Below are 17,397 nucleotides of genomic sequence, written 5' to 3' on the forward strand. Positions count from 1 at the left end.
TTAGTTCGAGATGCGCAGTCGCCGTATTTTCCAGTGATTCTCATTATATGAGCAATTGCTTAATATTTTACAAACAGTTTAACATAATATATATATATATATATTCAGAGATATATTTTTTCAAAATATTATCTCTTTTAATTTTGTTATAATTTTTATATAAATAAATAATTTTATAATAATAATAATAATTCTCAATTTTGCCTTTCTTCTTTTCTAAACAATTTCCACTGAAGACACAGCCAAAGAAGTGCAATACAAAGTAATCAATATAAAATATATATCATGTTTTATTTTTTTTTACGTAAATATATAATATATAAAATATAGTAATACAATTAAAAAATATAGAATTTTTACTATATTTTACGTAAGTTTGTGTTTGTTATTTGTATTTTTAACTTAAAATTTAAAATTATTTTTAAGTATATTTTTAATTAAAAATTTTTTATAAATTTAATTGTTTTAGTATAAAAAAAATAAGGAACTTACTTATTATTTTTAAGAATTGTAAAGGAAAATTATTGCAATACAATGATTGTCTGTATGTATGTGTGCGTGTGTATGTATGTATGTATGTTATGTACACCTGTATATGTAAATGTGTGTATATAGTTAGTGTTGATTCTTTGGTTTTTGATTGAGAACCTTTACATGAGGACTCACTAGACGTTAAAATCGCCATGTTCTCAGTCGTAGTTATTCCGACATTGCAGATTGGTGCTGTTAAAGCTACTGTGTTATATAAAACGTATAGTGATATAGTAAAGCCAAAAGAAAACGTTAGTGATAGATTATTACGATATTATCACGTGATATTATATTTTGTGATAAAATTATACAATATATCACAACAATTATTATTAATAATAAAATTTTATCGATGAAGTGTTAATATAAAGATATAATTAATGTATAAATACAGATATTTATGTGCATACGTAAACAAGAATTGTAAAGTTTGAAATATCTGATATTTTTAAAAGTTTAATAAATTAATAAAATTTTCTTCTTATACTCAAGAAAAATTATAGTACCTTATTAGTATCTTATGTCTGAGGTGACTTATATTGTGTATATAATGTGTTTCTAAATTGTTTCTAAACTATTTAGTCAAATCGTTGCGAGTATATTTTATGAATTATATGGTATATAATAAAATTATAAAACATCTCAAAATAATAAAATATATACAATTTTAATTCACAAATACAGAGATGTAGTATTTTAGACATTTCAGATTATTTTGTCAAGAGTGATTTAAATATGACTTTTATCTCTATTTTTATCTTTATCATTATGTTTATTTGCCTTTAACAAATCTTGACAAATAGTTTTTATCAGTTGTTGGTTATTATCTCTTGAAGATAAAGTCTAGTTTATAATTCTTGTAAAATTTGTGTGCTTATCGAGAATTAAAGCTATAAATCGAAAAATACTTATTATACTGATTACACGATATAATTAAAGATTTTTGAAGCTTTATCAAATAATAACAAGTTTTATCAAATAATAAGTCTTCTTTTTCTTTTTCTCGCGAGAGGTATAAATTAATTTCTTATCAGAAGTCATACTTGATTCGTCAGTACACGCATATTTGTTTTTGTTTAAGCAAGTGTGTGTGCACGTATCTCTAAAAATGTATTAAAAATGTATAAAAAATTTATATCTATAAAATCTTAATAAAATTAAAGGGATTGAATTTAAAATTAAATTATATAAAATATGTTAAAATAATAAAATACCAAAATAATACAAAAAAATTAAAGCCAATAGGCTTTTTAAGATATACTGTGTTTTATTAAAAAATAGGAAATACAATTTTTTATTAAAATTCAAACAGGGGAAACAAATATAGTTTGCATAAATTTTAAGAATTGCAATCCTTACAGTATAACAGCATGGCGAATTTCTCTGTTTATTAGTGTAATCTACGTCAGCAAGAGCAATGGAGAATGAAAAATTCCAATTCTCTATAGATCGCGGTGGCACGTTCACCGATATATATGCTAGATGTCCTGGAGGTAAAATCCGAGTTATGAAATTACTTTCGGTCGATCCGAATAATTACAATGATGCACCGACAGAAGGCATTCGTAGGATATTGGAAGAGGTTTGCATTATATTATACTAACGAAAACTCTGTGCATAATCGCGCGAATGCATAATGAAATATTTTATATAACATCTCCTTAGCCTTATAATTAAAAATTTTTTATATATTTTATATTTGTGTATTAATTTTAGGAAACTGATATTAAAATGGATGAGACGGTGGATATCTCTAATATAGAATGGATCAGAATGGGAACGACAGTCGCCACTAATGCGCTTTTGGAAAGAAAAGGCGCAAAAATGGCGCTATTAATAAATAATGGTTTTGAGGATCTTCTATACATTGGTAATCAGTCACGGCCAAATATTTTTGATTTGGTTCGTATAGTTAAATTCAATAAATGTAATATTTATATTCAAAATTTTTAAATTTAGCAGATTGCAATATATAACTCTCTTGAAATTTAGGACGCTGTATAATTACGTTTCTTACTTCTATTTCGCGTTTGATTTATCCTTTGTTAAATATTAACAGGAGATAACGATGCCCGAGGTTTTGTACAAATATGTGGTTGGGGTAAAATGTAGAGTAATCCCCGCTTTGCCGGGAAAATGTCTTATGGAAAATCAATCGTGGCAAAGGGTAAAGGGTTCTACCGGTGAAGATCTATTTGTTACTCAAGAACTTGATGAGACACAATTGAAAGAAGATTTGAAAGAACTTCGTGATTTAGGAATCGAGAGTCTCGCTGTCGTTCTGGCACATAGCTATACGTTAGTAAACCATTCAAATAAAAATTTCTTTCCAATATTTTTTAGATAATTTTTTTCTGAAAGTATATTATACTTCATAATTACATTCATAATTTAATGAAATCTTAATTATACGCTTATTTCAATATATTGCTATTGCATTGTTATATGATATAGTTATGCAGATCATGAAATTAGAATCGGCGAACTAGCTCGGGAAGCAGGTTTTTCGCAAGTTTCTCTTTCACACGAAGTTATGCCAATGACTAGAATAGTTCCTAGAGGCTTCACAGCGTGTGCAGATGCTTATTTAACACCGCACATTAAAAATTATTTACAAGTAATATTATTTTATTATATAAGGAATCTGCAAAAAATGATTCCATTCTAGGGCTTAAGATATATTTATATTTTTAATGGATAAATTTTTAGGCTTTCTCCTCAGGATTTAAAGATAATTTGAAGAATGTAAACGTATTGTTCATGCAAAGCGATGGCGGATTAACACCTATGAATTCGTAAGTATTGAAATCTATTTTTTTTTAAATTTCTTTCATTGTTTTAATATTAAATTAGATTATGTTTTGTTGACGCATTAAAGCTTTAATGGATCACGGGCTATACTTTCTGGACCAGCTGGCGGTGTTGTGGGATACGCGATGACGACTTATGGAAAGGAGACTGATTTACCAGTGATCGGATTTGATATGGGTGGCACATCGACCGATGTAAGCCGATACGGAGGAAGCTACGAGCATGTTTACGAGAGCACTACAGCCGGCATCGCTATACAAGCCCCACAGGTACAAATCTCTTTTAAGATATATTTTTAGTAAATATATAAAAAATTTAGTAAATATATAAAATAAAAAAATATATATTGAATATAATTAATCTTTTACTTCACAAATATTACTTTAAATCGTAAGATTTCTCGTCAAGAGAGCACTTTTCGATTTCTTTTATTTGAATAAAAATTGGGTTGAAGTTGGATGTCAATACGGTTGCGGCGGGAGGTGGATCGATGCTTTTCTTCAGATCGGGTCTCTTCGTGGTTGGACCTGAGAGCGCGGGGGCTCATCCTGGTCCCGCGTGTTACAAGAAGGGTGGTCCATTGACTGTGACAGACGCGAATCTCGTACTGGGTCGCTTGCTACCCGAATACTTTCCTCAAATTTTTGGACCACAAGAAAACGAGCCACTCGATGTATCTTGCACATTGAGCATGTTCACAGAACTTACATACGAGGTAATTTTCTGATGTATGAAGATGGAATCTTCATCAAATATCTCCATTTAATCTTATGCGTTGTAAAAGAATACATTTCTTAAACTGATTTTCAAATGTCACAGATAAATGAATTCTTGAAGAAGAATGAAGCAATGTCGGTCGATGAAGTAGCCATGGGATTCATCAGGGTCGCGAACGAGACCATGTGCCGACCAATTCGCGCTTTGACTCAGGTGACTATAGTTAAATAATGTCAGCTCATAATTTTTCTTGTATAAATGCGTTGTGTGTGTTATATTGTTTTTAAATTATCTTTATATTGTTCTTTCATGAAACAGGCAAAGGGACACGATACTTCCCGTCATGTTCTGGCATGTTTCGGCGGTGCCGGAGGACAACATGCCTGTGCAATTGCTCGATCGTTAGGCATAAGCACTGTTTTCGTTCACAAGTATGCCGGTATATTGTCAGCTTATGGAATGGCATTAGCAGACGTTGTTGAGGAGCTACAAGAGCCTAGCGCCGAAGCTTACGAACCCGGTGATTTATGACAATTTTCCATAATATGATTATATATCTATTAATAATTATTAATTTGTTATCACATAATTATAATTTATGATAACAAATTTTATTTTGCTTGTTTCTATTGCTATGCTTTTTATATTATTCGTATTATTATGTAGAAAGTTTCGCACGTTTGGACAATCGTTTGGGTGCGATGGAAGCCAAAGTTAAAAGCAAACTCCGTGCGCAAGGATTCGCTGATTCTCAAATAAAAACGGAATCATTTCTACACTTGCGTTACGATGGCACCGACTGCGCTTTAATGTGCACTTCTGTAAATCAAAATTCAGGAGACATTGCCACCAGACACGGAGATTTTCTTACTCCTTTTCTAGAAAGGTAAGTTCTCTGGTCTGAGAACTTGAAGAAATATTTCTTATTCAATTATTTACTTGTAATTTTTAATTCAATTGTTTATTTGTAATATATTAAAATTTTCTTTTAATTAAGATATAAAACAGAGTTTGGTTTTACCATACCAGAGCGTAAAATTCTGGTGAATGATGTTAGAGTTCGAGGAAGTGGTAAGACTGAAATTCCGGAGGATCCCGTATTATCTCCTTCACAAGCTTTTCCGAAAGCTGAAAAGGTTAGATGACTAATAGATGTATCGATAATTTTACATGGTTATTAAATCAATATTTTCTATATTTTAATTCAATTTTTCAAATATATTATTAAATTTTGTCACTAAGAAAAAAATTCCGAAATGTTTTAAATTGTCTAGACTACCATGGTATATTTCGAGGGCGGTTATCAGGAAACCAGCGTTTATCAATTAAATACATTATCTCCTGGAAATGTCTTACACGGTCCTGTCATTATCATGGATAGTTTGAGCACACTTCTAGTAGAACCAGATTGTACTGCGGAAATTACTTGTCGCGGAGACGTAAAAATTACGATTGGGAAAGGTCTGCGAACAAAAGTTACCACCGATCTCGATACGATTCAACTCAGTATCTTTTCGCACCGCTTCATGAGCATCGCCGAACAAATGGGTCGGTATGTACATCAATAAATAAAAATAATATATGTGATTTTTCTCAGTGTCCCTTTAGAGATTGCAAGATAATATTCGCGTCTTTAATTTTTGATAGAGTACTTCAAAGAACTTCGATCTCTACGAATATTAAAGAGCGATTGGACTTCTCGTGTGCGATTTTTGGTCCTGACGGCGGTCTCGTTTCAAACGCACCTCATATTCCGGTGCATCTGGGCGCTATGCAAGAAACCGTGCAATATCAGATGACGGCGTTCAAAGGCAAATTCTCGCCGGGAGACGTTATTCTCTCTAATCATCCGTCAGCAGGCGGTTCTCATCTCCCAGATCTGACAGTCATTACACCAGTATTTTACAAGTCTGTATATTTTTTGCATAAAAAAAATTCTCTGAAAAACGTTACATATGCGAGCACCGTACTTATTTTAGATGTTTTAATGAAAAAAAAAAAAAAAAAAAAAAAATTAATTTGATGAAAGTTAAATATTCCAATGCAAATTATATACAGAAATGTGCCTACGCCAGTATTCTTCGTGGCTAGTAGAGGTCATCACGCTGACATTGGTGGAATCACACCGGGCTCGATGCCACCGCATTCAACGAGTTTAAATCAAGTACGAGAATACTGTCACCGAATGCAAAGATTAAAGAAAAAAATTATATATATATGAAAAATGTATTTTTGTATAGGAAGGTGCTGTTTTTAAAAGTTTTCTGTTAGTACACAAAGGAATATTTCAAGAAAAAGAATTGACGGACGCTTTAATGGCACCAGGCAAAATACCGGGAAGTTCGGGAACGCGAAACCTTTCGAATAATATCAGTGATATCAAAGCTCAAATTGCAGCAAATCAAAAAGTATAATATTTAATTATTTCTATAAAATTTATGTAAACTTATTTGTATTTTTTTATTTTTACTCTCCTTATTTTTCTCTCTTTTTCTCTTTCTACAAATAAAGATTTTATTTCAAGTTGAAATATTTTTGAAAGTAGAATTCGCATATAAATCAGTTTTCTTTTCTATAAGGGTTCACAGCTGGTAAACGAACTGATCGACATATACAGTCTCGAAGTAGTTCAAGCGTATATGGATCATATCCAGCATAATGCCGAAGTTGCTGTTCGAGAAATGTTGAAGTCGATAGGTACGAGGATTAAGAAGCGAAGACAGAAAGAAACCGATATCGATGCCATTGATTATCTCGACGATGGCAGTCCTATCAAACTACATGTGGATCTCGATATAGAGAAAGGCGAAGCTGTTTTTGACTTCCGGTATGTTTTTCTAATTAAATATCAATATATCGACATTTTATAATAATTATAATTGCTGGATATTTATTTTTTTAATCTATCAACAATTTGCAATTTCCATTTTTTTCTATACAATGACATTTTTGTGCTCTAACTCTAAATAATAATCGTGAAAAAATACAGTATTATTTTCTATTTTTTCTAATTGTTTTTCGAGAAATTTTGTATGGCAATTTTATGTGTAATAATTTTATATAACATTACCGAAATTGTGTAACAATTTGCAAGGCGATATTTGTGAATTTTCAGTGACACGGGTTATGAAGTATGGGGTAACTGCAACGCACCGCGTGCCATAACTTTGTCTGCGGTAATTTATTGTTTGAGGTGTATGGTCGGTCGAGACATACCATTAAATCAGGTAACGTCCTCTCGAGCCTTCTTAGGGAAATTCAACAATAAATTCGTATTTGTGTCATTTCCTTTGTAGGGCTGTTTGAAACCGGTAAAGATAATTATTCCTAAAGGATCGTTACTCGACCCTTCAGAGGGTGCCGCGGTGGTTGGCGGCAATGTCCTAACGTCTCAGCGTATTGTTGATGTAATCTTAACAGCTTTCGAAATTTGCGCGGCCTCACAGGGTTGTATGAACAATGTAACCCTCGGCACCGAAGACTGGGGTTACTACGAGACGGTTGCTGGCGGTAGTGGAGCAGTAAGATAATTACAAGTTTAAATCAGATGATATACGTATATATACATGTATATGCATATATGTATATATTAAAATCATTAATTATTCATTTATCATAAATTGAAATAAAATGCAAGACATCTCTTTTATTATATTAGGTATACATTTTTTTAAATATGTACACACACATATTGTATATTGCATTTTATTTTAATTTATAATTAATTATTTTTGTTTAAAAATTAATATATTATTTAACGTTGTAGCAGATTCTTTTAATAAACACGTCTGTGTTCCTACAGGGACCAACATGGGATGGCAGAAGTGGCGTTCACACGCACATGACCAATACTAGAATCACCGATCCAGAAATATTGGAACTTCGCTATCCAATTATACTTAATCAGTTCTCGCTTCGATTTGGAAGCGGTGGTAATGGGATGTATATTGGTGGTGACGGTGTCGTGCGTGAGATGATATTTAGGTAATTAAAAACATTGTTAAATCTTAAATTTTTCTAAATATTATTAATCTTTGTATCAATTTTTCTTTTAATAAAAAATTAAATTTTGAGAATGCTAACGTATCATTGTGTCGGTAAAAATTGTCTTCATAAAATTTGTTGAACATTTGTTTATAGAGCTCCGATGACCTTATCGGTATTAACCGAACGGAGAGTGCACCATCCACCTGGATTTGATGATGGCGAGGAAGGGGCATGTGGCTTAAATATTCTGGTACGGGCTAATGGCAGACGAATCAACTTAGGTCCAAAAGCTGCCATTCCAGTTTATACAGGGGTAAGCAATTTTACATCTTTCGCAAGTACGTAATTATAATATATATCGGAAAGAATTAATTTTATATAGATAATTGCATAAAGAGATAATAATAATAATAATAATTCAAATTTTGCTACAATTGCTGTGATATAAACTGAATAAATATTTTATATAAAAATAAAACAACACTTAAAGTGTTAAAAAAATATATTTCACCTACAATCAGCGAATGGTCAATTGATATACATTTAGTTCTCTCGGAGAAATAATTGCATAATAAAGTTTAAAGTCAGCGTAGTAGAATTTAAGGGATAGGCAGAGATGAAGATACTCTATCTTTAGTAGTGGAGAAATCCTCTATGGTTTATGTCGGCTCGTAAAGATTTTATCCCGGTAGATAGGATCTGCCGTCTACCGTACTCTTGTACATAGCTACGCAGCAAGGGGTAAAATAATTTCCTTTGCAGCTGTGTGCGCGTTATTAGATAGTAGTCGTGTTTTTTAAGTTTGTCGTGAAAGCGCCACATGTTAAGCTAATTCTGAAGCATGAGCGAAAAAATTTCGATATATCATTCTCAATCTTAAAACAAAAGGAGCAAAAACTTTTTCGAAACCCTGCGATTCTATAGGTTTGAGTATGTTCTAATTTTAAAAAACTTATGAGAGTTTAAAAAAATCGTGCAGTATTATATACAATCAAAAAGATACATAATGTAATTTTCTTAACATTATCTGTAAAAATTTTTTACGCGCGCGTTGAGCATAATACTTGAGCATACTACTTTCTTTATATCAAAAGTTATAATTTATAAGAATATGTAAAAGACCATAGATATGTCTTAGTATGCCTTTCAGCTCTGAAAATTTTTCTCTCATCTCCTCTGTTAAAAGAAGCTGAGCTTTGTGCATTCGTAAAAACCTACACCTTCTGATTCCTATAATACTTGCTTCCTTAAGCGAGATAAAAAAAATGTGAGACGAGTTGAGGGAAGATGGATGAAATAGTAGTAGAGGGAAGAGGCGATAAAACCTGTACAAGTATGCGCATTAGCCGACACCAGAAAAATTTCTTTGCACAGTTATCGGAGCATGAAAGCCGGCGACGGATGTGCATTTACGTTTCCGAAAATTTCGTAGCGCCGTGAAACGTAGATAGCAATTATCATGCAGGTGTATAAACCGGAATCTACCCCGGTACTTTTGCTTTTTTGTTTACTTATATTTTCCTTTCAAAGCTCGTTCGCGAGAGATGGACGACGCATCCGTGAGGCTCTTTATTTAATCTTTTCCACATATCGGTGTGTCGGACGAAACAAATATTAATGAAAAGTTTCTATCTTTTTTTTCGCATTTAAAACGGCTTTACGGTCGTTATCACCGGAAAATATTCCGCGCGTTGATGATGCATCTCATTAAAAGAGGATTGATTCATAATTCTGAGAACGGAAATAAAAAGAATTCCTGATGCAATTTTATTTACAAATTATAGCTCGTAATTATAAGAAAATGATTTTATTTATCACAATTTTTTATGTTATCTAAATTAAAGTGCTTACGATATTATTTTGTATCACGTTTGTGTAATTATTTATAGAGATTATTCTAGTAATGCTGTCTTTATAATACAATACACTTTGCAATCAAGTAGTAAACGCGCATATAAATACTTTCGTTTTTTTTTTTTTTAGATATATTATGTTTGAAAATTCTCTACATATAAATTAAAGTTTGCCTCTACATCACGCGTGATTTGCGTTATAAATCTCGATTAATATGCGACGTGATTTTGCGGCGAGGGTGAAAGCAATTTTCCAAAAATTTTGATGACGTTATTTTGCGGTATGATATTGCATCGAAGTTTCGATAGAATAGTTTCCAGCGGTTTAGTCAAAAGTTGTGATGCACATAGCCGCGCATGTAAAAACCTGTAGTAGCGTAGCATTATTGCTCTTCGGTGCTTGTCGCGTTTCTCACTGCATTTAATAATTATAAACTTATAATTTAATGATAAGTAAGTTCAACTGTCGGCGATACTTTATGATATATCTTTATACTCGTTAAAGCATCTATTACCACATTATAAATTATTAGTGTATGTACAAAGAGTACATATCCTCACATAAAAATATAATAATATATTCAATACACAATATGGCAATATAAAAATAATAAATATACAATAGCAGCAATAAATAATTATTGTTATATTTTATGTAACTGTATACGCGTATATCTTGGATTCTATATTAATAAAATTATAAAATAAAATGTGTTAATTCTTTTAAAGAAATTAGTACTGTAATGAAAGAGAAACACATGCTTTTTTATGACATAAATTAACTTTTAGCTTCTCTATTGCCAATATAGTATTTTTATTTCACCATAACTCAATAACATGTAATTATTGTTATAAGTAAGTTAAACTAACAATTTTTCATAAAATTTTTCTAACAGGATAGATTCATTATGAAAACTCCAGGGGGTGGTGGTTACGGTCCTGTTAGCAAAATAGAACAAGCAAAGGAATCTTCAGTTCTATCTTCGAAAGTTTACGACTCTCAGCGTTTAGCAACAAGACTTTCATCAAAATACAAAGAGAGATCTAACAAAAGTTTGCGTAATTTTACAGAGCGTGGAAGTGTTTTTGAGTACCGTATGGCTCAGGAATCCGTTTAATATGACTAATAGATATTGCCAGAAACACAATAAATTATGGTGTAAAAGACACATTCCGGAAGAACGAATGTGACTAATATTAAATATGGAGATATAAATTCATTGCAATAAACTTTCATTAGTTGAACAAAATGTTCATGAATATCAAAAATGATGCAGTAATATTAATATTCCATAATTATATTTCGTAGCAAAATAATTGTTAAGAAATGTTGTTTAATATATTTATATTATGTTTTTATGTTATATATTATACTTTCGATGTATTATGAATATTGATTTTATTATATGTATAACCATTTATTTTATTATATGTATAACCATTTATTTTTTAATAAAGATATTCTTGAATTCTATTTTTGCAAATTATCATGAAATTACTAATTGTTCTATAATAATATTTTCCCATAAAAAATATTATCCCAATAATCATATTTTACTTTTTAGATTTTTATCATTTATTTGATTTGTACCATCACTTTTCCAAGTCGATTGGTTCGCGTTCCTCTCGAGGAATCGTCGATTCCCAGAGAAATTAAATCTGCTGTGGTTAATTTCCTCGATTTGCCAGTCCGTTCGATTTGCGGCAGGTGCAAAATGGCCGCCGTTTCATTTCCGGCACGAGTAATTACTGACCAAAATGTCATCGCAGTGACCTACATAGTGGCGGAATTATGATTGCATTTCCATAAAACATTATTCAAGATCTTCAATTTGCAGAATATTCTATTTTTGCACTCGAAATATGATGACGTAGTAAAGATATTAATTTTTTTATGTGTAAACGTTATTTATAGAAATTTAAAATATTAATAAAAATATTTAATTACATTAAATATCACATAAATATATTAAATATTTTAATAATATAAATTTTTAAACATTTAATGTAAATAAATATTAATTTCTAATTGTGTTTGCTTATTATTTTATTGATATAATATATTCGAAAACTTAAGAAACGAGTTAGAACGCATGCGAACTTCGTATCGATTTGTAAAAGCATAAGATAATCTTCGCAAAATTCAAAAATTTCAAAAATTCTTAATCAATAATGTGTAACATAGTAATTACTGCACTCGCAATAACTGGTGAAATACATGCATTACATGAGAAAATACATAATTTAATCGATAAATTTATAATTTAATTTAATTTAATTGATAAATTCATAATTTATCATTTTAACGTTATAAGGGGTAAAAAACAAAATTTCGAAGATCTTGATGCAAGCCGCAACCGAATAACAGACAACATTTGCATTTGCAAAAATAAAAATACTTTTCACTTTTCGCTTGAAAGTGTAACCACTTATTAAAATTTTGTCTTATATATGCGATAGATTTTTAAAACAAGATATCTTTAATTTGTTGATAGAAAATTAGTAAAAATAAAGTATCTTAATTACAATTTTATTGCCAAATTTAATGAAACTTTTGTACAGTGTAAATAAAAAATTTAATTTCACGTTTTCAACGAACTAAATTTTTTCATTATACTTTTGCAATTATTAGAAACAAAGGAAGAATAATAGCACAAAATCAAAGTTCAGACATTGGCATTCAAATGGCTTATATAATCAGCTGCAATTCACCGACATGAATGAACGTCTAATCTTTTTCCTTTTCTAAAAAAGATATGTAAAGTCGATACTCGTAAGTTTATTGTTGTCGCTTTTCCTCGATGTTCATTGGTTGTCAAGATTCGCGTTGTGCGTTATATTCGTAGCATCGAGAGGCTGTCATCACGAAGATTAACAGTTTGATAGTTTGTTCAAAATAAAATTAAATAAAATAATAATATTAGTTTTATATAATATGTTATAATATACCTTATCCGCGATTAATTTTTCTTGACAGAAATCATGTGATAACTATCAAAAATATTAATCGAGTTTAAAATATATTATAACATATTATTTAAAACATATTATTTTATTTCATTTTATTTTGAACAAACTGTTAAACTACTAATCCTCACGATGACAGCCTCTCGATGCTACGAATATAACGCACAATGCGAATCGAAACGGTCAATCAACATCGCGGAAAAGATGCAACAATACTTGCGAAAATCGACAATTAACATGCCTTTTTTAGAAAGGAATGTCATAATATTTTAAATTCGATTCATATTTTTGACAATCAGCTGATTTTTGTCAAAAAATATTAATCGCAAATAAGATATTATAACACATTATTTAAAATATATTTTAACATTTTAATATATTTTCAATATATTATATAACCCCATTACTGCTATAGAAATGTTATAAACAATTTCTGACTCACCGATACGTAGAATAGAGGAGTTGTAGTACACAGCACATTGATCTGAAAACAAAATATTCAAATTATGTATATGCATATATGTGTGTCTAATATCTCATAAACAATGCAGTTTATTATAGAAAAAATGTTTTATTTTGCATACCTCACAGTTGCCCCGATGTCGCCCGATGCCACCCCGGGCCTCCTCCTCCTCTCTTGGTCGACCATCATTGCTCCTTCGTAGCACTCACGACACTCGCGAAAACACGAATAATTACGATTGTCCGACACTTTACACGGTACTCGACACGCGAAACTTTACACGACACTCCCGATGCGCGACACTTTACACGGCACTCTCGACACGACGCGTGACTCGCAATGCTACCTGTAACAAATAAAATACATACATATATTAAAATAATTTTATTATTTTGCATTGTAACACACAATATAAATTTAAATATGTAAGGCTAGAATATTTAACTAGAATAGAATTAGCATATTTTCTTTATTAATATTTTTTGATAGAAATCAGCTGATTAAAGCGTTTTAATTTTTAAAATAATATGTTATAATACTTTAAACTCGATTAATATTCTTGATAGTTATCAGCTGATTTCTGTCAAAAAATATTAATCAAAAATAAAGTATTATAACATATTATTTACAACATATTACTATTTTAATTTTTATAACATATTATTGTTTTAAAATTTAATTAGCAAATTTTTACTTTATTAATATTTTTTGACAGAAATCAGCTGATTAAAGAGTTAATTTACTAATTAATTTTTAAAATAATAATATGTTATAAAAATTAAAATAACAATATGTTTTAAATATAATGTTATAATACTTTAAACTCGATTAATATTTTTGACAGTTATCAGCTGATTTCTGTCAAAAAATATTAATCAAGAATAAGATATTATAACATATTATTTACAACATATTACTATTTTAATTTTTTTAAATTTAATTAGCAATCTAACGCTTTAATCAGCTAATTTCTGTGAAAAAATATTAATCGAGTTTAAACAAACTTTATATTATTTTTAACAAATATTTTTTTAACATAAAACCAAAGAATGACGTGCACGTAGCGCGCGCTTATATTGTTCTGCAATTCACCTACACGAATGAACGTCTAATTTAACTAATATTACATGATATATTAGATATTTTTAGAAATATTTGCTACTGTTGCTCTGCAAGGTACTCTGTAAAGTAAACTACTGCTGAATGACGCATTCGAATTCTAACTCGAAAGTTAATCTCTATCTTATCGCCGCAATGAGAAATGTTTCAATGTCGCCTTTTATTAATTATATGTTTTTTTTTTTATTTTGTTGTATATATATATATACCTATATATATTTCTCATTTCGTTTAATCTAACCGAATATAATTACGCGCTTGAAGCAAAGTTATATTATTCTTTGATAATAAAATCTTAAAAATTGCAACGTTTGCATAAAAATAATTAATGCAATGCATGCATAAAAATTCAATATTTAAATCTTTAATAGGAAATGCGAACAGAAAAATAGAATTTCCTATAAGAATGTTTCGATATAAACCTAACCTAACCTAACCTGTGCTTTCATTAGACTCGCACATCTTCACATGTCCGCTACGCTGCACGTCTTTCGGGAGATCGGAAGACTGATCCCCACCACTGACTGCAAGACTGCGTAGCGATGTCGCCACTTGACGGAACCCCACCTGGAGGCCTGACCAAACCTAACGTCTCTCTCTTTTCACTAGACTCGCGCGTCCTATCCGTCCACTACGCTGCACATCTCGCGGAAGACTGATTCCCACTACTGACCACGATCACAAGACTGCGTAGTGGTGTCGCCACTTGACGGCACCTCGCCTGAAGGCCTGACCAAACCTAATGTCTCTCTCTTTCCACTAGACTTGCACGTCCCATGCGTTCGCTACGCTGCACATCTCACGGAAGACTGATCCCCACCAACTACAATACTCTGCGCAGCGGTGTCGCTAACTAACGGCGAATCCTAACTTCACAGCCAAGAATGAAGTCGAGGTCGAGAGTCGAAAGCCGAACTGTTGCATCAGTCTCGCGCGAAACGCGTAACGTGATGGACGTATGGAGGCTAATGCGCGAATGTAATGGAAGCACAGAGGTATTTTGATTGAACAAATTGAAAAAATAGATATGTGTGTATATACATATACATTTATATATATATATATATATATATATATATATATATATATATACATATATATATATAATTATAGAATATATATATAGTATAAAATATATATAGTATAGAATATTTTACATATTTTTGTTGATAAATAACGAGTTTAACTGAAAATATGAGATACTCCGTGACCGCAGAAATAGAAATATAAATATGTACAATACAAGTTAATATATATGTAATATAGTAATCTAATATATAAAAATTGTTGTATAAATTTTCAACGAAGCTTGTAAAAAACATAAACAGAACCCAATAGATAAATAGAGATGATACATATGATTTCTACATCATGTATATCATATTTTTTCAATTACATTTTGATCGTACACGCGCGATATTTTTGCAGAATACTAAAATCTATCATTTTATTCCTCTCGATGAAAGATCACATACAATTTCAATGAATAAAACTGAAAAAAAAAATGTATTCTTCGTCGAGAGCGTCTTTCGTACAATGATATATACATATACCATGATAGCTCGATGTGATTATTCTTCTCGCTGAATAGGAGGCGAGCCGGAACGCGGAAAATAGTCGCTCATAAAAAGGGCAAGATAGTCGAACTCGGAACAAAAGCCGCTATCGATCGATATTTTACAATGAAATCGAAGTGAACACTTCGACAGTAGGGCGAGAAAGCACACGAAATGCAAAAATTTACGAACAAATTTTTATGGCGCGATTTTTACGAAGTTGTCGCGAACCACACTACTGGAATCGACGCTATTCACAAAAAAGAACTCATCTCATCGAGATTTCACCATTTGAAATTCTTATGGTACCGCGTGCTCTTTATGGGGATGCGACAGTCCCTTCTTACACTCTCATCTCAGGATTGAGGGACAATATTATCTTCTCCACTCTGCAGTTGTAAAAGACTATGATACTGTGAGCGATGCTTATTGACATTCTATTTTATAATTTCATTACTTTAGATTAGAAGATTGTGCAATGTGTGAAATTGAATACGTAAAATCCGGCAATCACAAATAGAAATAATGTCTATATATTGAAAAAATGGATTGTGCTTATAAAAAAATATTCACGCTTCTATAAATATAAACAGCCACATTAATATGCAGAATTAATTAGAGTTCAAAAATTTGAAAATCTATGAAATAAACGGGTTCTTATACGATTAATTTAATAATTTTTACTATTGTGTTTTTGTTATTTATAAATTGCTGTACAAATTTAATATATAAAAAAACTGTCGTTATAATTAATTTAATTTATAGAAGAGATTATTAACTGTAAATTGCAAGATGTGTTAAGAATGTATATTACATATATTTACACTCATATCTAAATAATATAATATATTATAATATATTAACTTTATATTTAATTTCATATTTGTGTGTGTACTGTTTTTGAATAGCATATCTAATTATACTTTAACATAGTCACACATAAAATATATCAAAAAGTTTCATCACGTATTACATGGAATCAGTGCCACCATGCAACTCATTAGAACACATTGAGCACGATACGAGATGCAAAAGTGTTCTCCCGCGTTTGAAATAATTCTAACAGTCACGTCATCACGTCTTGCATCACGTCTTGGACATCTAGTAAATTGCATGTATTTACATATATGTACATATACATATATAGGTACATATATAAATTACATGACGGAAGTATCGTAAAAAGAAAACGCAAGTAAAAAATAATAATACACTTTTCTACGAGAAACGTATGCAAAAGCACAATACAAAAAGATCGTAGGCGATTGTTTACGTATTCGCGATTTGCTCAAACAAATATGCACGCAAAAGTTTATTCAACGTAGTATGAGATGAACAAGAAATGTATATATGTGTATATATTTTTCGCATGCATTTGCGTGCAAACAAATCG

At 30.7% G+C, this 17,397-nt stretch overlaps 1 protein-coding gene across 2 annotated transcripts; it reads left to right on the forward strand.

Moving 5' to 3' along the window:
* Nucleotides 1–647: 647 nt before the first annotated feature.
* LOC145943906 (5-oxoprolinase) lies at nucleotides 648–15,438 on the forward strand. Of its 2 annotated transcripts, none has more exons than XM_083051824.1 (22): nucleotides 648–782; nucleotides 1,926–2,113; nucleotides 2,248–2,433; nucleotides 2,591–2,829; nucleotides 2,986–3,148; nucleotides 3,241–3,326; nucleotides 3,410–3,611; nucleotides 3,797–4,057; nucleotides 4,162–4,272; nucleotides 4,378–4,579; nucleotides 4,726–4,945; nucleotides 5,057–5,195; nucleotides 5,334–5,611; nucleotides 5,707–5,967; nucleotides 6,118–6,223; nucleotides 6,300–6,467; nucleotides 6,639–6,886; nucleotides 7,175–7,286; nucleotides 7,356–7,580; nucleotides 7,862–8,043; nucleotides 8,200–8,359; nucleotides 15,212–15,438. In XM_083051824.1, the coding sequence occupies exons 2-22, from the start codon at nucleotides 1,949–1,951 to the stop codon at nucleotides 15,299–15,301; spliced, it is 3,804 nt and encodes a 1,267-aa protein (XP_082907950.1). In that variant the 5' UTR covers nucleotides 648–782; nucleotides 1,926–1,948; the 3' UTR covers nucleotides 15,302–15,438. The 2 variants fall into 2 exon arrangements, with proteins under 2 accessions (XP_082907950.1, XP_082907949.1); XM_083051823.1 differs by lacking the exon at nucleotides 15,212–15,438 and adding an exon at nucleotides 10,796–11,373.
* The last annotated feature ends 1,959 nt before the right edge of the window (nucleotides 15,439–17,397 follow it).

This window comes from Prenolepis imparis, unplaced genomic scaffold (genome assembly GCF_030444845.1).
Source record: "Prenolepis imparis isolate NDT839.2.m4 unplaced genomic scaffold, iyPreImpa1.0 SCAF_12, whole genome shotgun sequence".
NCBI classification, from domain to species: Eukaryota; Metazoa; Arthropoda; class Insecta; order Hymenoptera; family Formicidae; genus Prenolepis; species Prenolepis imparis.